General features: G+C 33.5%; 1 protein-coding gene across 1 annotated transcript; it reads left to right on the forward strand.

Moving 5' to 3' along the window:
- The first annotated feature begins 12,637 nt into the window (after positions 1 to 12,637).
- Positions 12,638 to 18,261, forward strand: LOC139889396 (wall-associated receptor kinase-like 5). Its single transcript, XM_071872352.1, has 6 exons — positions 12,638 to 13,022; positions 14,586 to 14,710; positions 16,595 to 16,886; positions 17,000 to 17,137; positions 17,220 to 17,314; positions 17,779 to 18,261. The coding sequence occupies exons 1-6, from the start codon at positions 12,638 to 12,640 to the stop codon at positions 18,259 to 18,261; spliced, it is 1,518 nt and encodes a 505-aa protein (XP_071728453.1).
- The last annotated feature ends 5,212 nt before the right edge of the window (positions 18,262 to 23,473 follow it).

Genomic DNA, 23,473 nt, shown 5'->3' on the forward strand with positions numbered 1-23,473 from the left:
AAATTTGATTTTTGATTGTCATCTTTTATTCAACGTAAAAGAAAGGAGTTGATTGGTTTTATTTTAGATCACTACAATCAAAGAAATTGTTTCTTTGATTGCTACGATCAAACGCACACGTTGTTTTTCTTATATTTGGTGATTCAAGATCTAACAATCTTCGTTGTTTGTTGAACGTGCTTGTGTGGATTATCTATAGAGATATACATACTACTTCCTCCGTCTCATATTAATAGTCCAATATTTTATTTTGGGATGTGTCAAATTAATAGTCCCCTTCTATAAAAAAAAAAAAATGAGAAGCTTAAGTTCTATTACAGAACTAAATATGTGCTCCCTTCCGATTTAACAGTCTTCGTTTAAGAAAAGGTAACTTTAACATGGATTTTTTTTTACTTTCCAGTTTATCGTAACTTTTTTAATCAATTACTCTTATCTATTTATGAAATTGGACAATTAATTTGAGACGGATATGGACTATTAATATGGGAAGGAGGAGGTAAAATAATTGACCGATGACCATCTTAATCTGAAAGAAAAAGTATTATTCCACATAATTTTATTCTTCAATTTATTTTGCACGTTGTGGACTATTAGACTATTAATGGAGTAATTTACAAATATAGGCTCCCCCAATCATTATATAACATAAGCACCTCCATACAAATTCTGATATCGATCCTATCTCTTTAACAAAAATGAAGTTACTGCAAGCCTATTTTTTAAAACAACAAGTTATTTGCTATGAATAAAAGGTTAAGGAAATAATATGAACAAGAATATGAAAAACTAAATGTGTTGGATTGATTTCAAAAGGTTACAATCAATTCCTTATATAGAGGATTAAAGCAAAACATAATCATAACATACCAACAACTTGACTCACTAGTAAAGCTAGATGACAACTAGCATACATGTGAACACACCAATATGACAACTAGCATACATGTGAACACACCAACAACTAGACCTAATAAACCAAAATAAAAGGCAACTTGATTATGCAAGTATGCCATAAAAGATAATGTCAAGTTGGCCACTAAACATCTTAACCATTAATTTGGTCAATAATGGCCTAAACCCATTTGGACAAGTTGAGCAATAAAGTCCAAAATCAAGTTGAGCAACTTGCGCCACTTGAGTTGTGCACTAACATTTTAACACTCCCCCTTAGTGCAAACTCCCGATCAAAAATTCCGACAACCTCTCGAAACTCTAGAAACTTGATCTTCATCAAAGCTTTAGTAAAGACATCATCCGTCTTTACCTTTGTGAGCTTTATATCCCCGCTACGAACCTTTTCACGAATAAACCAACAAAGCATTTCTATATGCTTAACACGTGAACAAAACATAGGCATCGAAGCTACCTTGATTGCACTTCCGTTGTCACAATTCAATTTGACAACACCATATGCTTGTTGAAGTATGTCACCAATCAATCTCTTTAACCAAGTAAACTCTTTTGGCTCCTTTTCACAATCTTTCTCTTGCTTGAGGTTTGGTTCTATTGAAGTAATCATGTGTCTTGACTCCCCCATGTTGGAATGCTCCAAGATACCCCTTGCATAACCTTGTTAGAGATTAAAAATCCATCTTCTAGCTTAGCGGTTTCCACCCCTAGAAAACAACCAATCTCCCTAAGATTCTTCATTTTACAATGACCCGAAAGATCATCACTAAACCGAGCCTTGAACCTATTAATGGTTCCATATGAGTTCTTCTTCAAGAGGTTAGCCCACTTACAAGTATCCGGATTATTTGTTTCCGGCTTCTTATCAAGCTCCCATGTTTCAATCTTCTCCAATGCACCATTCTTTTCTTGCATTGCTATTCTCCAATCTGGAGAATCTTTGGCATCCTTGTAACTTGTCGGTTCCTCGGAAACGTCACTTGAAGAAAAACATGTAAATACCTTGTTGATGTCCATCTCATCATCATTGAGATGCCCGGGTTGTCTTTCCTCCTTTGTTGATTTCTTCTCCTCTGGTTTGTCACTTACTTCTTCATTTTCAACTCCATTTTCAGCATCATAACTCCTTGATTCTGAAATTTGTGTAGAGTCTTCACCATGAGAAGTTCCAACCGAATCATCAACTTCAATAGAAATACAATGCTCCCAATCATCAACACTTAAACCTTTCTTATTACAAAGGATGGTTTCACCATTGGTCATACAACGAGAGCTACCCGAATCAAAATTCCATTGATTCGTCTTCCTAACCGTGTCAATGGTAAAATATTGTTCCCATTTTACTTCATCATCGTTGCTTGTGCAAGCCACGTTTGCATTTGTGACTTTAGAACGACAAAATCTCTTAATATGACCAACCTTTCCACATTTGTAACATGTTGGAGGTTTCCTTCCTTTGTATTCACTTTCATCATCACTTGACGACTCTTTCTCCTCTTCATTCTTCTTGAGGAATGAATCTTCCTTGTCGTCTTTGTTGGATGAAATATTCTTCTTGTTCTTTCCTTTCGAGAACAATACCGCATCATTTTCAAATCCTTTAGCCATTTGCTTGACCAAAGCTTCTTGATTAGAGAGTAAATTCTCCAATTCTTCAACTGAAGGTTGAGTAGCCCACCCCTGAATAGAGGTTATGAACGGAACATACTCTTTCTTCAAACCGCGAATTAGATATCTTCGTAAACGAGCTCCACTAATTTTCTCGTTGGCATCAATCTCTGATATTTCAGAACAGAGATTTTTGACCCGTAAGAAATATTCGAAAACAGTCATACCTTCTTGTCTTAAGATTGCTAACTCGTTTTCCAAGAATTGCAATCTTGCGGTGTTTTTCTTAGAAAAGAGTTTCTCAAGAGTATCCCATACTTCTTTTGGAGAAGTAATATCACGAACGTGTTCTATGAACTCTTTGCTAATTGAAGTTCTCAATGCAAAGAGAGCCTTTCCACATCGTATCTTCCATTTTCATCGAGACTCTACATTCTCTAGAGTTTCTACGGGAATTATGGCATCACCTCCGGCCACAAGTTCCCATAGATCATGACCTTGAAGAAAAGCCTTCATACACATCTTCCAATACTTGTAGTTGTTACTTACAAGTTTCTCCATTCCATTGACCATACCACCATTGTTTCCATTTGTGCCTTCCATTTTTGATAGCAAGATAACTAGTTTGGAACTTTTGAGTAAACTTTGAGTATTTGCACACAAAAGTTTAACTTAGAACCAAGCTCTAGATACCATAAAACAACAAGTTATTTGCTATGAATAAAAGGTTAAGGAAATAATATGAACAAAAATATGAAAAACTAAATGTGTTGGATTGATTTCAAAAGGTTACAATCAATTCCTTATATAGAGGATTAAAGCAAAACATAATCATAACATACCAACAACTTGACCCACTAGTAAAGCTAGATGACAACTAGCATACATGTGAACACACCAATATGACAACTAGCATACATGTGAACACACCAACAACTAGACCTAATAAAACAAAATAAAAGGCAACTTGATTATGCAAGTATGCCATAAAAGATAATGTCAAGTTGACCACTAAACGTCTTCACCATTAATTTGGTCAATAATGGCCAAAACCCATTTGGACAAGTTGTGACGACCCAGAAATTTCCGACCAAATTTAAACTTAACCTTTATATGTTTCCGACACGATAAGCAGAATTTGTAATGTTGAATCTTAAAAAGTTTGGAACTACATTCATGTAATCAATTACCCTTTGACCGTGTTCGACGATTCACGAACAATTATGTGTATATAGATATGTATATATAATATATAATATTAACTGAAAACATTAACAAAGTATTAGATATATGATACTTTACATGAACATATTTGTTTCGATATATTTATCGACAGAATTAAGAGATAATATCAAATGATTGAATTATCAGATACATTATGATATGATTACGGGTCTATGTTATGAGGTCCACTGTGATTTAAGAAATCTATTCTTTTTGACAACTCATTACTTAACCAGTATGATAAAGATAACGATATTTATATTTTATTTTATTAAATATATATAACGATTTAAATTAATATTATATATATTTATACGCGTATTATACGTACATAGTTTTATACTTTTACTATACTTTAACTTTACTTTTACTTTACTTTAACTTTAATAATTCATACTTTAATAATTCACTTTAATAATTCATACTTTAATAATTCACTTTAATAATTCATACTTTAATAATTCACTTTAATAATTCATACTTTAATAATTCACTTTAATAATTCAAAAATCTATTATAAATAGAATTCAATAGGTTTCATTATTTCATAGAAACTTGAAAATATATTTCTCTAAACTCTCTCAATCGAATTACATATATATATATTTACTTAGTACTATTTCAAGATATTATTAGTATACATAAAATACTACGACAGAGTTATATTCAGACGAATTCAAAATAAGTTTTCAAATGGGATATAGCTAAGGAAATTATGGGTTATAGCTATGAAGGTTATGGATATTGATCGAGGGTATTGCTCGTGAGGTCAACCTAATGTTTATCATTTTCGTTGCGTCTACGTACTTTCCTGCAATATTGAATCACAATATGGATACGTGAGCATTCATATCTTATCTTTTATATATTAATAGTGTATCCCTGACTAGTGCTCGAGTATATATGATTATGCATGTTTGTATGCTTAGTTTCGTCGTTAAATAGTTTATGATAATTCACGAATTTGATACATATGCTACTGAGATAAGTTATATGATATGCATGTCGTTGAAAAGCTAAAGAAAAAAATTAATAACTTTTCATTTAGAAATCGTGTGGTTTCGATGAATGGATTAAAAGATATGGTCAACTGAATTATCATTAATTTTAATATTATTATTAAAACGATTATTATAACTGTTATCAGTTGATGTTATTAGTAAAATTATCTTTATTACTAAAAATTAATATTTTTATTGAAACTATCATTTTATTATTTTTATCATTATTATTATTATCAATATTATTTTATCAAATAAATATGCGTACAAAGATATTTTTACCACACGTAATGTAATTACATTAATAATACATACCACTATATTTTTATGATATTAAGTGAATTTTATAAATTTTATTACTTGAGATATATAAAAGTATATTTTTATCATATATGAATTTTAATATAAATTTTTATTTATTAATAAATGACTTGTATTATTTAGTATAATAAGATCTGATAAATATATTTAAATATATAAAACTACTATATATAAGTTATATAATAAACATGTATAGATTTTGAAAGTCATTTTGGGTCAAGTTGACTTTTGTTGACTTTTGCATGTCGGTCTCGAGCATTAGGATTGTGAAACACTACGACTTGAACTAAATTGTTAGACAGATATTGACCAACATATAAATATATATACTTAATATAGGTTCGTGAATCCGAGACAAACCCTGCACTTGTTCAGGGCCGTCATATACATAATTGCTACAAAATACAGTATTGTGAGTTTCATTTGCTCCCTTTTTATATATATTTTTGGGCTGAGAATACATGCGCTGATTTATAAATGTTTTACGAAATAGGCACAAGCACTAAAACTAATTCTATGTGGGTTTAAACCAGAAATATACCCTTAGCTTGGTAACATTAAACTACTTGTCTATGTACGGTAGGCGTGAATCCTAAAGATAGATCTATTGGGTCTGACAAACCCCATCCTGACTATGGGATGCTTTAGTACTTCGAGGTTATTTTAAACACACCTGATCTGGTGTACTTCAGAGGGTAAAACATGAACGTTAAGGCTTGTTACCGGGTGCCTACAACTTATAGAATACTTTTATACACTTGCGAGTGTACAGATATTTATAGAAACTGAAATCTTGTGGTCTATTACTATTACAGAAATGATGGATTATGATAAACTAATGAACTCACCAACTTTTTGGTTGACACTTTAAAGCATGTTTATTCTCAGGTATTAAAGAAATCTTCCGCTGTGCATTAGCTCATTTTAAGGATATTACTTGGAGTCATTCAAGACATACTTTGAAAGACGTTGCATTCGAGTCGTTGAGTTCATCAAGATTAATATTAAGTCAATTATAGTTGGATGTAATATGAAATGGTATGCATGCCGTCAATTTTTGATGTAAAGAAAGTTTGTCTTTTAAAAACGAATGCAATGTTTGTAAAACGTATCATATAGAGGTCAAATACCTCGCGATGTAATCAACTATTGTGAATCGTTTATAATGTATATGAACGGGTCCTTTCAGTTGGTATCAGAGCGGTGGTCTTATCGAACCAGGTCTTGCATTAGTGTATCTAACTGATAGTTGTTAAGATGCATTAGTGAGTCTGGACTTCGACCGTGTCTGCATGTCAAAATTTTTGCTTATCATTTTTAGTCGGAAATCATCTACTTACCATCCTTAGGAAATTACCTGCTTATCATTCTTAAGTCTAGACGCGTTTTCCTACATTTATTGCATAACAGTGTATAGACGAATTCTTATCCTAGCATATCTGTTACTGTGAACTTTGACTGACATCTTTCAAAGATTCCTCCGTAATTTATGGGATTTTGGTATTATATATACATATGTAAATTATGTATTGAAGAATACCAAATCTAAATTCTACAATCTATTTCATAACAAAAAATTCTTTCCCTGATCATACAAGATGGATCCCTCAACCAGTTCGAGTTCCTCGGATTCCGACAGCTATGCCGATATGGATTTCCACATGAGCTCCGAAAGCAGCGTGACCGGAATGAATCAACCAATTAGCCATCATCTATTCTAGATGAATTGGGGATGGGTTCGTAATCTACTTAACCATTGGAGACAAGAAGAAGGCGATCCCTTTCATCCACCACATTGCCCTCTTGGCAATGAACCTGAAGCACTTACCGGCGAACCTGTCCGAAACACCATTTTCTCTCTCATTTCCAGAGTATCTCGTCATGATTGTATACTACACCAAATTCTAGATCTTATTTATCCGCTCGAACTGACAATTACCCCGGTGTAATAGAAGAAGTCAACGAGCTTCGCGTTCGGGTAGTGGCTTTGGAGAATATGGTGCAAAGGTTACAAACACCAGCAGCAGCACCAACAGCATAACCAGTACCACCATCAACAGTACCATTACCACCACCAACAACAACCGCATCGCAAACCTCAACTTCACAATCTGTCCCACGAGCATCGACGTCATACGCCATGTAGATACCAAGGAATACCACAACGATGAAGTATTGATTCATAACTTCATTGGGGAAACATTCTACGGCGATTATGTAATTTCTAAAGTTTAGAAATTATCTATCCTCGCCTTAACCATAAATCAAATGAGTTTAATTTAATATTAACTCATTAAATCAATATTACATCTGAAGAAATATACACATATATATTTCCATAAAGACTGTAATAAAATTCTTTTGTACAAAATATTAATTGTGAATTTTTTTTTAACGGGTAGGTAATACCCGAGAGATATATAAATTCACAATTAATATGTTACATTTTCGAATCTGATTCAGCAAATCATCCATTATACTCCCTACTTTCACAACAATATACATTCTTTTATAAAAATCAAAACAACCATACTCATTCAAAATCTAATTATATATTCTGATTTTGAAATCTCAGAATTCGATTCAAGATATAACTGAAATCGTCACTCTTAGATTCCTACATCTTTCAAAACTATACTTTGACTTCAAAACTGTCCTAGAACCTCATTTCTATTCATGGAACTCACAAAAATATTTGTATCATTCAAAATCTTAGAACATCATATGTATATTAACAATTACAATATGTGTTCAAACACTTCGAAATTCCTAAAGACATGCGAGATGATGATCCAACCACATATTACCCACTGTCATGCATCTGAAAAGCTCTCGAAACCAAAGTTATAGTTTAACACGTATCCATGTCAGATCATTTGATATTTATTACCAAATATAATTTTTCAATCTCTTTCCAAAATAGACAGTTTTGTCACAGCTCTAGCAAATCACCTTCATTTGTTTATACGAATAAACCTTATTATAACAATTACCCCTTCATCGTTGTTACCGGGGAGCCTTTCATATCTCGCCACATTAGCAGTAAACTTATCAACAACTTCATTAACCTTCGACTTAAGTCTCTCCGAAAAGCCACTATACTTATTCATTAAAACCTCATCATGTACTCACCTACATCCTGTAACAATAATTGTCACACCAACTACTGGGAATTAGCAATCAGTATTTTGAATTTCGCGACAATTTTATGTCAAAAGTTATACATATAACGTCTATCTCCTAGACTTACATACTTCGAATGTGAATTTTCTGAAAAACATCCCAAACCATGAACTAGTTCTCCGAAAATGGAAAAATGCTGATGAAGCAGCAAAAACTGTAAACGACTTTAACAGTCAAAAGTTTGATGATAAAGAATAGTATGGTGGTAAAGCTGAGAAAAAGAGAAGGTTTGAAACTGGAAAACGGATTGAGCAGACCATGAAGGAGGCTGTGGACAAATCACAAACACTAAACCTGCCTTCAAAGGATCCAAATGATTTAGTGTCTACTGAAATCGTTAGCAAACAACTTACTTCTTATTCTAAACCTTCACAGACAAATCTTCTTCATCATCCATATTATCGTATCTTTTATTATAATATCTTCGATATTCCTGAAGATATTTTCACAACTATTCTTATCTGAAATCTTTTATCTCTTCGCAATATCTGCATTACAACATAAAAAGAAACTGTGTTAGTTTCTAAATTCTAAAAAAAAAAATTTGAATTTAAAATAGGAATGTTTTTGAAGTAGTGTTGGGAACTGAAGCATGAGTTAGTATAATATAATGACACTTGATCAACGTGATTATATTACAGTAAGTCATGCTGAGTTTCTAATGGAACGTGATGATTCACAGAACATACTGTCATCATGTACTGTTTACACGACTCTTACATTCTACCCAATTTCCAAACATATTAAGAACATATCATCTTGATAGCTCTATATTTTCGGATATTCTGGTAATTTGCCAAATCAAGATCGTGCCATTACGATTTTCTTCTTGGAACATTAACTATGTTCATCCAAAAATTCATATCTACGAATTCTGGACCATTATCCGCTTGACTTAAGGTCGGAAAGAGAAAACAAAAGCATGAAGCTCCGAAATATAATGGAGAATATAAAGCCCGATAACAACCCCGAAATTACAAACCGTGTATATCAATGCGTATAACAATATAAAGACACGGGAGAATGAAAAACACAATAACCCCAAGGTAATGGTAGAAGAAAATAACTTCCTCCGGTGGTAGATGAAAAAGAAGAATGAAATATATGAAAGTTAAGAGTATATCAAGAATCAATACTTGATGAAGCATATTAACGAATGCTTTAAAGTATGAATTGGGGAGAAAGACTAGAAGGTGTGAGATGTGGAAATAAAGAAACGAAGGGGGTGGAATTATAGTAAAATATCAGACAGAGAAATCGAGACAGATTATCGCATTTAATCAAAGAAGATCCTGATTTCCTTAATCGCCGAAGAACCAAATCTTATTGCAAAGATTTTCTTTAAATCCCATGAATTCCGAAAATCAATCATAACTACGTCATCGGTTAAAACGAATATACGTTTACTCATTTCACTCTCTTGCGATAGCTTCACTTATACTCTTCGCGTAATCAAATTATTTTATCTATATTACTCAATGATGATAAAACTCTATTTATCAACTCATATTCATCATGAAAACATTTTTATAGTTAGCCATGACGACCTCGATCAAATTTCGGGACGAAATTTCTTTAACGGGTAAGTACTGTGACGACCCGGAAATTTCCGACCAAATTTAAACTTAACCTTTATATGTTTCCGACACGATAAGCAGAATTTGTAATGTTGAATCTTAAAAAGTTTGGAACTACATTCATGTAATCAATTACCCTTTGACCGTGTTCGACGATTCACGAACAATTATGTGTATATAGATATGTATATATAATATATAATATTAACTGAAAACATTAACAAAGTATTAGATATATGATACTTTACATGAACATATTTGTTTCGATATATTTATCGACAGAATTAAGAGATAATATCAAATGATTGAATTATCAGATACATTATGATATGATTACGGGTCTATGTTATGAGGTCCACTGTGATTTAAGAAATCTATTCTTTTTGACAACTCATTACTTAACCAGTATGATAAAGATAACGATATTTATATTTTATTTTATTAAATATATATAACGATTTAAATTAATATTATATATATTTATACGCGTATTATACGTACATAGTTTTATACTTTTACTATACTTTAACTTTACTTTACTTTACTTTTACTTTACTTTAACTTTAATAATTCATACTTTAATAATTCACTTTAATAATTCATACTTTAATAATTCACTTTAATAATTCATACTTTAATAATTCACTTTAATAATTCATACTTTAATAATTCACTTTAATAATTCAAAAATCTATTATAAATAGAATTCAATAGGTTTCATTATTTCATAGAAACTTGAAAATATATTTCTCTAAACTCCCTCAATCGAATTACATATATATATATTTACTTAGTACTATTTCAAGATATTATTAGTATACATAAAATACTACGACAGAGTTATATTCAGACAATTTCAAAATAAGTTTTCAAATGGGATATAGCTAAGGAAATTATGGGTTATAGCTATGAAGGTTATGGATATTGATCGAGGGTATTGCTCGTGAGGTCAACCTAACATTTATCATTTTCGTTGCGTCTACGTACTTTCCTGCAATATTGAATCACAATATGGATACGTGAGCATTCATATCTTATCTTTTATATATTAATAGTGTATCCCTGACTAGTGCTCGAGTATATATGATTATGCATGTTTGTATGCTTAGTTTCGTCGTTAAATAGTTTATGATAAATCACGAATTTGATACATATGCTACTGAGATAAGTTATATGATATGCATGTCGTTGAAAAGCTGAAGAAAAAAATTAATAACTTTTTATTTAGAAATCGTGTGGTTTCGATGAACGGATTAAAAGATATGGTCAACTGAATTATCATTAATTTTAATATTATTATTAAAACGATTATTATAACTGTTATCAGTTGATGTTATTAGTAAAATTATCTTTATTACTAAAACTTAATATTTTTATTGAAACTATCATTTTATTATTTTTATCATTATTATTATTATCAATATTATTTTATCAAATAAATATGCGTACAAAGATATTTTTACCACACGTAATGTAATTACATTAATAATACATACCACTATATTTTTATGATATTAAGTGAATTTTATAAATTTTATTACTTGAGATATATAAAAGTATATTTTTATCATATATGAATTTTAATATAAATTTTTATTTATTAATAAATGACTTGTATTATTTAGTATAATAAGATCTGATAAATATATTTAAATATATAAAACTACTATATATAAGTTATATAATAAACATGTATAGATTTTGAAAGTCATTTTGGGTCAAGTTGACTTTTACATGTCGGTCTCGAGCATTAGGATTGTGATACACTACGACTTGACCTAAATTGTTAGACAGATATTGGCCAACATATAAATATATATACTTAATATAGGTTCGTGAATCCGAGACAAACCCTGCACTTGTTCAGTGCCTTCATATACATAATTGCTACAAAATACAGTATTGTGAGTTTCATTTGCTCCCTTTTTATATATATTTTTGGGCTGAGAATACATGCGCTGATTTATAAATGTTTTACGAAATAGGCACAAGTACTAAAACTAATTCTATGTTGGTTTAAACCAGAAATATACCCTTAGCTTGGTAACATTAAACTACTTGTCTATGTACGGTAGACGTGAATCCTAAAGATAGATCTATTGGGTCTGACAAACCCCATCCTGACTATGGGATGCTTTAGTACTTCGAGGTTATTTTAAACACACCTGATCTGGTGTACTTCAGAGGGTAAAACATGAACGTTAAGGCTTGTTACCGGGTGCCTACAACTTATAGAATACTTTTATACACTTGCGAGTGTACGGATATTTATAGAAACTGAAATCTTGTGGTCTATTACTATTACGGAAATGATGGATTATGATAAACTAATGAACTCACCAACCTTTTGGTTGACACTTTAAAGCATGTTTATTCTCAGGTATTAAAGAAATCTTCCGCTGTGCATTAGCTCATTTTAAGGAAATTACTTGGAGTCATTCAAGACATACTTTGAAAGACGTTGCATTCGAGTCGTTGAGTTCATCAAGATTAATATTAAGTCAATTATAGTTGGATGTAATATGAAATGGTATGCATGCCGTCAATTTTTGATGTAAAGAAAGTTTGTCTTTTAAAAACGAATGCAATGTTTGTAAAACGTATCATATAGAGGTCAAATACCTCGCGATGTAATCAACTATTGTGAATCGTTTATAATGTATATGAATGGGTCCTTTCACAAGTTGAGCAATAAAGTCCAAAATCAAGTTGAGCAACTTGCGCCACTTGAGTTGTGCACTAACATTTTAACATTTTTTACTTATCTTGCTTCCATTAACAACATCACAAGCAGGGGTTCCACGCTATGCCATGCCTAGATGTACTGATATGTGTGGGAACGTGAGGATTCTGTATCCTTTTGGTATCAGAGAACACTGTTCCATCAACAGTTGGTGCGTGGTTGAGTGCAACTCATCAACACCATATTTATCCGCACTCAACCACCAACTACAAATCTTAGGTGTTGACTTGGAAAATGGAATAGTCACTGTTAATACGCCAACAGTGACGACAACCTTGGGTTGCCCAAACCATGTTCATCAGGATATAAAAAGCATTGATCTTGATGATCAGAGCCCTTTTTGGTTTTCTAGTGATACAAATAAACTAGTTCTTGAGGGGTGTGGTAACGTTGTCCTTTTGGACAGTATTGGGAACGTGATCAGTGGGTGTTCTGCGAGTTGTGCCAACGATAGTACTAATTATTATTATTATTATTATTATTATTATTATTATTATTATTATTCCTATTCCTATTCCTATTCCTATATACTAATAGTCACGCCGATTTTGGTCGTTTCAGTACAATTGACATGTCGTTTTAATTCCGTGTTCACACAAATAAAAATAAAAACCATATACATACGCCTCCAGAGACTTCCATCTCTTTCCTATTTCTCTTTATTCAAGACTCAAACTCCCCCTATCTCTTTTCACGGCCGATTACAGCGAAATCATACAGTATTAGCCTCCAACACCACCAGCACTAAATCCGTGGTGAAATTCCGAACACGAAAATACAAATCTTACATCGAACTAATGCTTTTTCCTTCTCCAGTTCGTCACGTTTCATCTAATTTTTGGAGATCGATGCGTGTTATATTTCGAGATTCATGTTCTGTTATCAACATCTATGAGAGAATTGTTAACAGATTCGTAGCAGGTAATCTCATGAATTTGTTATCTTTTATTTTGTAATAATGTTTTATTTTTTATCTGGGTTTTATTCCTTATCAAGAATTATGATGTTCTTATGCTTTGTTGTGAATTGTGATTTTTTGTAATGGAAAATAGGGTTCTTGAGAGTTTTTTTAGGAAAAAGTTTGGCTTCTTATTAACTTCACCATAAATTTCATTAATTTTATAATGGTTTAGGATGACATGTTTAGAAGTACATCTTAAAGATTGAATGCTAATTAAATCAAATGATCCTTGACTCACTCTGTAAACAAGAAAGTGTTTGTATTGACTTTGATTTTTTTGCCGTCACTATTGGCTCTTTTTTAGTATCATCATTTTCTAAATTAAATCTCTTTGATGATCTTAGTGAAATAGGATGAATGCTTGATTTTCTTTAGTGTTTGTCGATAAATATACAATGTGGTAGAATGCCATAAATTGAGAAATGGTACTTTGGATTTGGTTGATTAATTAGTGTTAAACATTTTTGAAATTTTTTTAGAAAACTAACTTGCTTTTGAGTTGAATTTTCTATCACTTTTTGTTGTTGAATCTTACCTTAACCAGCTTCTTTCTCATTTCTACTTTTCGTAAACTCTAGACGATATTCATCTGTACTACTTTTTATACTAACACTGTCTATTTTTTGTTGATGTCTTTATTTTGTTGTTGGTTTTTGTTGTGATGTAGTTAATTATAATTATAATTATGCTCATAAGAGGATTCTTAGTATATTAGTGATAATATTATAGTTTATTAGTAAATTAGTGATTCACCTTGGCTTGATTTATGCTCAGAATATTATGCTGAATGAGAGTGAAATAGGTAGTTAGGAAAGTGATGAACTGGACTTGAACACAAAGAATCTTTGTAGCAGGTAAAAACAAAAAGGAACACTTGAAGATGGTAAATAATGAGAGTTACCAACATAAACATGTATATTTGGTTATAGATATTAGATTTATGTGGGTTATGTCGAGTTAGTAACAACAAGGAAGGTGCACAGTTGGGTCTTCTTTCTTAATGGTTCAATGTTTGTCTTTTAATCAAATTCAACTATTTTCTAATCCATTGTTAGTGCTCTCGAGGTTTTTCCTTTTCATCGCTTACATCGAGGTTTTTCCTTATCGTCGCTTACATCGAGGTTTTTCCTTTTCGTCACTTACATCATTTCAGTGGTTAGTATCTCATATTGGTGATTGTGTAAGTAATTTTTGCGTGTGCTTCATTTTATGAGTTTGGTCTTCATTTTTCTTTGCTTGGACTTACTGAGATATACCTATATGTGTTGGGTTTTGATTAGGTTTTCTGAAATCCGTAGCTCGATTAAAAAAGGTGTTCCCTTATAATTTTTGCTTTTGTTCGGTAACACGCAGTGCATAGCTCCAGTAATACATGTATTTCTTAATTTATTAGAATTATAGATTTTTTGGTCTTAAATGAATTTAATATGGGTCACTATATTTGTGTGTGTTTGTATTCCTCATTGTTGAATGTTGTTGTAGTAGGTGTTAGGGTTATAATCTTTGTTTGACGACTGAAAATTATATATATATATATATATATATATATATATATATATATATATATATATATATATATATATATATATATATATATATATATATATATATATATATATATATAGTGGTAGGATCAAGAGAGAAGTAACCATTCGGGGGAAGCGGGGGGAAGCAAATTTTTTTTTTCGTTTTTTGAAAAAACTTTGTTCACGAATATTATAGATGAGATGAAAATATGAACATTTAGTAGAGACACTTTGTGATAAATGTTTTTATTTTGGCGTGAAAACGCTCAAAGAAGTAATATATAACAATTATCGTATTTTTCGAGCGTATTTTGAGGTTTTAGCTATTGGGGTTTAGATATTAGGGTTTAGATATTAGGGTTTATAGGGTTTAGATATTAGGGTTTAGAAATTTAGGGTTTAGGGTTTAGATTTAGGATTTAGATTGAGTTTTTAACACGAACGGTTTAGAGTTTAGGGTTTAGGGTTTAAGGTTTAAGGTTTGGTGTTTTGGGTTTATGGAATAAACCCAAAACACCAAACCCTAAACCCTAAACCCTAAACTCTAAATCGGGCTAAATTTTACTTCACAAAACAAGGAAAAAAAACGTTCATATTCTTCACGAACAATATTATCTTGAATGTTATTTTTGTCGATCGTTTTCCCGCCTAAATAATAACATTCATCACGAAGTGTCTCTTCTAAATGTTCATATTTTCGTGTGATCTTGATGCCGGAAAAAAAAAATTCAAAAAAAACGAAAAAAAAATTAAATCTGCTTCCCCCCGATTGGTTACTTCCCCATTGATCCTGCCCCTATATATATATATATATATATATATATATATATATATATATATATATATATATATATATATATATATATATATATATATATATCGTGCTAATAGATTAGGCAGTTCATCCGTGTTTGCTGTTAGAAGTTGCTTCTTCTTCTGCAGTTTGTTTTGCTGATGACATTAATTGCATATTATATAAAGAATTTGATTTTTTTGAAGATTTTGGTCAGACACATAATAGAATAATTGATATAGTTGTTTTGTAAATTTGACTTCTGGGAGTCAAATGGTCAACTTGATATATGTTGGTATAAGTTTAGTAAGTTCATTAGGTGTATTAGTTGTAGTTTATTTGAAATTTTGATTGAGTCAATTTGTATTACCTATTCGTATGACTGATTTCAATTTCTAAGCTATGCACACCCGCATAGCCATTTTGATTTGCGGACTTATTTGGATAATATTGTTTGTAATTTTGATTTGTATTACCTATTCATATGACTGATTTCAATTTGTAAGATATGCACACACGCATAGCCATTTTGATTTGTGGACTTATTCGGATATTATAAGCCGTGTAAGCATAAATAGTGATTCTGTACATAATATTACCATATATCACAAACAGGTATTAAGCAACTTATATCCAAACGCAACCGCCGCAACGCGCGGTCCAACATTTTTCTAGTAGTGTTAATGAGGAAAACAACTGTTTTGGCTTTACTTGTTGCCAAACAACACATCCTTATTATCTCAAGTCGTACGGTGTGAAGTTAATCGGTGGAGATAAACCTTGCAAGTCTGCCTTCTTCGTGGATAAGAATTCATATGGCGGTGAAGGAAGTTTTGGTAATATTTCTGACGTTGTTCCGGTATCACTTTTGTGGACTCTGTCTGACGAGCTTGAATTTTTTCGATCAATAAGTTGTTGTTATTCTAGCGAGAGAAGAACGATTGTTATGAGTAGTAATGGTACTGAATTGCTTTATTTTGATTGCGGCATATTTTCGGGTGATGAAGGAAACCAATATTTAAAAGATGGATGCGTTGGTAAGTATAATAATACTGTATATCAAAATCTATTACGTAATAATACTATCAAAATCTTGTGTGTATTTGTTTTTAACACGAATTTTCTTAATAAACGATGTTTGTGCTTTTAGTTAAGGAAGAGTGTGCAAGGTGCCACCAAAACGGAGGTTATTGTGACTATTCGTCTCCAAATCAAGTCCTCAATTGTACTTATTATCCACCTTATGATATTAATCCTACACACAAGTTATCTTTGGGCGTTATTCTAGGTACGTAATTTAGCCTTTATATATGTATTATTTATACATTCTATGTGGTTGATTAATCCATTTACACCATGTAATAATTTAGACAAAATAAGTCCGCTACCTGCCGGTGCTCGATCGAGCCTGGTACAGGCAATCGGGTATGGGTATTGGTGTAAAAAGCTATCAGTCAACACACGTGTAACATTATATTAGTCAGCATACTTGTAAATATGAATAGCAATAGATTCGGTAGTATAGTTGAGAGATAAGCATTCTGTGATATCTCCTAGTTTATCTCAGAGTTAGCTCAATGTAACTTGTATAAATATCTATTGAATTATCAGTGAAAGCATCGATCAATTCACTTACTTACATGGTGTCAGACTGTTAATCGGTCTTCTACATCTCAAACAAATCCTCGTTCTCTCTTCTAAACAAACCACAATCACCTATGGCCGATCAAAACAAATTACCACTCGCACAACCTATCAATCACATCATTCATCCAGTTCCAATCAAACTGGAAATCGAAACAAGCCAATACAACTCATGGGCGAAATTGTTTAAAATTCATTGTCGTGCTCATGATTTGATCGAACATTTAACCTCTTAAACTCCCACTTAATCGGTTGCTTCTTCTAAGTCTACCCCCATCTCTGAAGAACTCTGGAACCGACAAGACTTCATTGTCTTACGATGAATCTATGCCACCAACTCTCAAGATTTACTTCACACGATTCTTGAAAAAAGATACGACTGCGAAGAAAACTTGGGATCGACTCAGCAGCATCTTTCACGACAATCAAGGTTCACGCGCTGTTGCTCTTGAACAGAAATTCATCAACATCAAATTGGAAAATTTTCCAAATGTTTCTGCCTACTGTCAAGCCGTCAAAATGCTTGCCGGTCAGATGAATAACGTTGGACTTAATGTCACAAACCAACGAATGGTTCTTCAGCTTATTGCAGGTCTTGGTTCCAGTTACTCCACAATCGGCACTTACATCTCACAAGCTGAGAAACTCCCTGAGTTCTATGAAGCTAGGTCAAAATTGATTTTAGAAGAAACCCGTCAAAATCGAAACTTCACAACCTCTGATACCAACTCAAGAGACTGCACTAAACTCCACTACTGGAAATCGTGAATCATCTAATCGGAGTAGTGAAAACGACAATCGGACCAATCAGTCTCAAGCAAATCGGGGTAGGGGTGGTGGTCGACGAGGTGGACGTTCAAGCTTCAGAGGAAGAGGCAGAGGCAACAACAACCAGAACCCTTATCTTCATCATTCTGGGCCTCGACCTTCCTGGACTCCCAATACACCTTGGACTTCGCAACTCTAATGGACCACTACACCACCTTGTCCTTATCCCAATTCATCCTGAGCTAGGCCAACCATCAACAACAGCCAGGTTAACACCAATCTAGGAATACTAGGTCCAAGACCAAATTCTCCTTTCACTGTACCAACAACACCTACGGCTCACTATGCTCCCACAACAATCAACAGTGCCTTTCAGTCCATGACTATGAACCCACCTGAGGAAAATTGGTACTTGGATACGGGAGCTTCGTCGCACATGACAGGTAATCGAGGTTTGATCTCTTCTTATGTTAATATGAACGTTCCTAAATAAATAATTGTTGGGAATGGTAATAGGCTTCCAATTCGTGGTCTGGGTTACACAAACATTACCAACCACACACTACCCACTACACCTTAATTCTATACTTTATTCACCTCATCTTATCACTAATCTCATATATGTTAGACGAATAACTAAAGACAATAGCTTATCAATAACTTTTGACCCGTTTGGTTTCACTTTGAAGGATTACAGGACGGGATACCACTCATGATATGTAATAGTCAAGGCGACCTATACCCTCTCACATCCACTTCTCTCCGCAACATTCAAAGCCGACCTACTACGTTTTCCGCTATTTTCGAAGATGTTTGGCACCAAAGACTAGGTCATCCCGGCGCCAACATTTTACGTTTGCTTAGAAATAAAGTTACTATGTCTAGTAACTCGAATAAAACTTCTTTATGTCAATCTTGTGTTTTTGGTAAACATATGCGTTTGCCTTTTATTAATTCAAGTTCTTCCACTTTATTACCATTTGATATTATTCATAGCGATTTATGGACATCTTTGTAACTAGCTCTTTAGGTCACAAATAATATATTTTATTTCTTGATGACTACACCAATTTCTTGTGGACATTTCCTCTAGAAAATAAATCCCAAGTATATAATACCTTTCTCACGCTAAATAACTACATACATACTCAATTCAACACAAACATTAAAACGTTCCGATGTGACAATGGAAAGGAATATAACAACTCATCTTTCCACATATTTTTTCATCATAATGGAATGGCATTCCGATTCTCATGTCCTCATACTTCTAAAATGGAAAAGCCGAAAATAAAATTAGAGCCATTAACAACATAATGCGCACACTTCTAGTCCACTCATCCGTCCCATCTAACTTTTGGCGTCACGCCTTATCGATGGCCACATATATATTAAACATCCTTCCTTCCAAAATTCTTAAATACAACTCTCCAACTCATATGCACTACAACCGCATTCCCGAATATAACCATCTCTGTACCTTCGGGTGCTTATGTTATCCCTTACACCCTTCTACGAAAATCAATAAACTCCAACCAAGATCTACACCGTGTGTCTTCCTAGGTTACCCACAATCTCATAGAGGCTATAAATGTTATGACATTAAAGAGAAAAAGATAATAATTTCACGACACGTACTCTTTGATGAAACACAATTTCCGTTCGCCACTTCTCAAACATCCACAACAAATTCTTATGAATTCTTCCACAAACAATTCCTTCCTGAGAAGCTACCCATGTCTATCCCTCACACACCATCTACTCCCACTACCAATCCAAATAATCTTGAGTCTGCTTCCACACCTAACACTAATTCTAGCGAACCAACAGGCTCAAGTACAAGCCCACGTGTAAGCCCAGATACTTCTCAATCTCCACAGCCCACTATGAATACTCCTACCTCAGCACAAAGTACTACTCAAACCCATGGTATTCAAACACCACTACCTAATACACATCCTACGAATTCAGCAGCTCACTCAAACACTAATGTAACTAATGAAACTACTAATTCTTCTTCTGAACCTACTGTACCCACTCCTCTAAGAACCATGCACACTAGAAGCATGTCAAACATACACAAACCTAAAATACCTTTTAACTTAAACACTACTACCACAAATACGAATCATCTATCTCCTATTCCTAAAACACCTGTCGAAGCACTTAATGACTCGAATTGGAAACTAGCCATGACGATGAATTTGCCGCTCTTATTAATAATAAGACATGGGATTTAATACTTCGTGAACCTCATATGCTTGTAATACGGTCTATGTGGATTTATAAACATAAATTTCGTTTTAACGGTTCTTTTGAGCGATACAAAGCTCGTTTGGTTGGTGATGGTAGGTCGCAACAATTAGGAGTTGATTGCACGGAGACGTTTAGTCCGGTTGTTAAACCGGCTACTATTCGAGTGGTTCTTTCACTCGCACTTTCACACTCGTGGCAAATACGTCAACTTGACGTTAAAAACGCTTTTCTTCATGGTAATTTAAAGGAGACGGTTTATATGTATCAACCCATGGGATTTCGGGACCTGAATTTTCCTGACCACGTGTGTCGTCTCAACAGATCACTCTACGTTCTAAAGCAAGCTCCAAGAGCATGGTACCAACGCTTTGCAACCTATGTTTTCTCACTCGGGTTCACCCATAGCATGTGTGATCACTCTCTATTCGTATACAAAAAGGGTAAAAATGTTGCTTATTTACTTCTTTAAGTAGACGACATCATTTTAGTTACATCATCAGACAACCTACGATCTACTATAATGAAACATTTTGCGAAAGAATTTGCTATGAAGGATGTCGGGCCTATCAGTGATTTTTTGGGCATATCAGTACAAAGAACGCAGTTTGGTCTCTTTTTAAATCAATCGAAATACGCCACATAAATATTACAACGAGCTGATATGTATGACTGCAAACCTTCAACCACCCATATTGACACGAAATCTAAACTGAGCAGCAACCTTGGTAATGTGTACAATGATCGCTCTCTTTATAGAAGCCTAGCAGGTGCTCTTCAATATCTTACGTTCACGAGACCCGATATTTCTTACTCGGTTCAAAAAATTTGTCTTCATATGCATCACCCTCACGATACAAATATGGTTGCTTTAAAGAAAATTCTTTGATATATCGAAGGTACAATCGCTCATGGAATTCAGATGACCAAAAGTAATACTCGATCACTCATTTCGTATACGGATGCCGATTGGGCCGGTTATCCGAATACAAGACGGTCAACTTCTAGATATTGTGTGTATCTCGGGGATAATCTGATTTCATGGTCCTCAAAACGTTAACCAACCATTTCACGTTCTAGTACCGAAGCTGAATCCCGGGGTGTAGCAAATGTTGTGTCGGAATCTTATTGGTTACGTAACTTACTACTTGAACTACATCACCCACTAGACAAAGCAACCATCATCTATTGTGATAATGTTGGTACAATCTACCTTGCAAATAATCTGATACAACACCAACGTACAAAACACATCGAACTTGACATTCACTTTATTCGGGAGAAAGTCGCACGTGGACAAGTACGCATCTTACATGTCCCGTCATGCTATCAGATTGCCGACATATTCACCAAAGGTCTTCCAAGACTTTTGTTTGATGACTTTCGATCCAGTCTCAATGTACGCCAACCTCCCGCTTCGACTGCAGGACCCTATTAGTCAACACAGGTGTAACATTATATTAGTCAACATACTTGTAAATATGAATAGCAATAGATTCGGTAGTATAGTTGAGAGATAAGCATTCTGTGATATCTCCTAGTTTATCTCATAGTTAGCTCAATGTAACTTGTATAAATATCTACAGAATTATCAATGAAAGCATCGATCAATTCACTTACTTACAAAAGCGTAAAACAAATATCATTACCCCGCACATATATATGTATGATAATGATTTGTTTAATATACATATAATTATCATATCGGTGCTCGATCGAGCCGAGTGCAGTTATTAACAAGTTACCTACACAAATTTCATTTCCCTGCCGCTAAACTTAGCAAGTACTCGCTAAACATGTTACTAGAAGAACGTCATTAACAGATCGAGTGCAGTTATTAGTTTGAACAGTAAGTGTACCTTTTTTGTAAGCGAGGAAACCCTCCTATGAACGAGCACATTGGCTCCCCCATATAAGGTAAAACCTCGGGTAATCAATCCCCCCGAGCGCGAGACCTGGTACTGGGTGAATTGCGCATTATGCGCACCCTCTAGTCACACTCCCTTTTTGAACAATTTGGCATAGCCGGGAATTAAATCTAGCTGGTGTGCTTCATTGGGCAACTCGGTGGCCACTCAGGCAAGCCTGAATGGTTAGTAATTGTACCTTCGCCTTTGGTATCAACGAACGCTCCATTTCCTAGTTTAATACGGGACTATACTGATGTGTTGATGCTACGGAATACCTTCTCATCCCGCCATGTGATTGTTGCACCCACTATCGATGAACCAAGTGTCGACGTTTTGTTCATTTGCAACATGGCAGGCTAATTGATTGTTGTTCTCATTCGTATCTTCTTTTTCTCCCGTGTATTTAGCTCGGTGATTTCGTTTAATATGACAATCTGTTTCTATATGTCCAAATTTTTTGCAGTTATTGCATTGTGACTTTCCTTTGTGAAAAGAGTCTTTCTCCAAGTGGTTTGTCTTTTTGCAAATATCACATGGAGGTTAGTTTTTTGTTCTTTGATCGAACTCGATTCTGGGTTTTTCTCCTCTCGAGTTTTCTTCAAAATTACTTTTCCCCCCAGTTGTTAGATTTTTAAGACCTTAACTTGAGTTTAGACTGAAAGGCACTTTCGAGTGAGTTATTACTACGCCGACTTAGTCTAGCCTCGTATGCTTCAAGATAGCCAGCTAATTTCGTTACTGACGGAGTCTCATTGTCTTTTAGTTCTTCAATAGCGTTAATGACATGATCGCATTTTTCAGTCATACTGATAAGTACTTTTTCAATGATCCTTTTATTAGTTATATAATCTCCATAGTCTCTCATTTGATTTACTATTTCTTTAATTCTAAAATAGTAATCTTTTACGGTCTTAGTCACTTTCATATTTAAAATTTGAAAATCTCTTCTTAGAGTTAGTATTTTGACGTCTCACCTTGACATTTCCTTGAAATGCTTCTTGAAGAGTTCTCCGTGTCTCTTTGACTGTCGTACCTCCCATGATTCGTGG

The sequence above is a fragment of the Rutidosis leptorrhynchoides genome, chromosome 2 (assembly GCF_046630445.1).
Source record: "Rutidosis leptorrhynchoides isolate AG116_Rl617_1_P2 chromosome 2, CSIRO_AGI_Rlap_v1, whole genome shotgun sequence".
In the NCBI taxonomy this organism is placed as follows: Eukaryota; Viridiplantae; Streptophyta; class Magnoliopsida; order Asterales; family Asteraceae; genus Rutidosis; species Rutidosis leptorrhynchoides.

Excerpts from the sequence above, each read along its gene's own strand:
- LOC139889396 (XM_071872352.1), top strand. The coding sequence starts at position 12,638 with ATGCCTAGATGTACTGATATGTGTGGGAACGTGAGGATTCTGTATCCT. Across the intron at positions 16,887-16,999 it reads TTTAAAAGATGGATGCGTTG|TTAAGGAAGAGTGTGCAAGG; the intron begins GTAAGTATAATA and ends TTGTGCTTTTAG. Across the intron at positions 17,315-17,778 it reads AGCTATCAGTCAACACACGT|AACTCTGGAACCGACAAGAC; the intron begins GTAACATTATAT and ends CCATCTCTGAAG.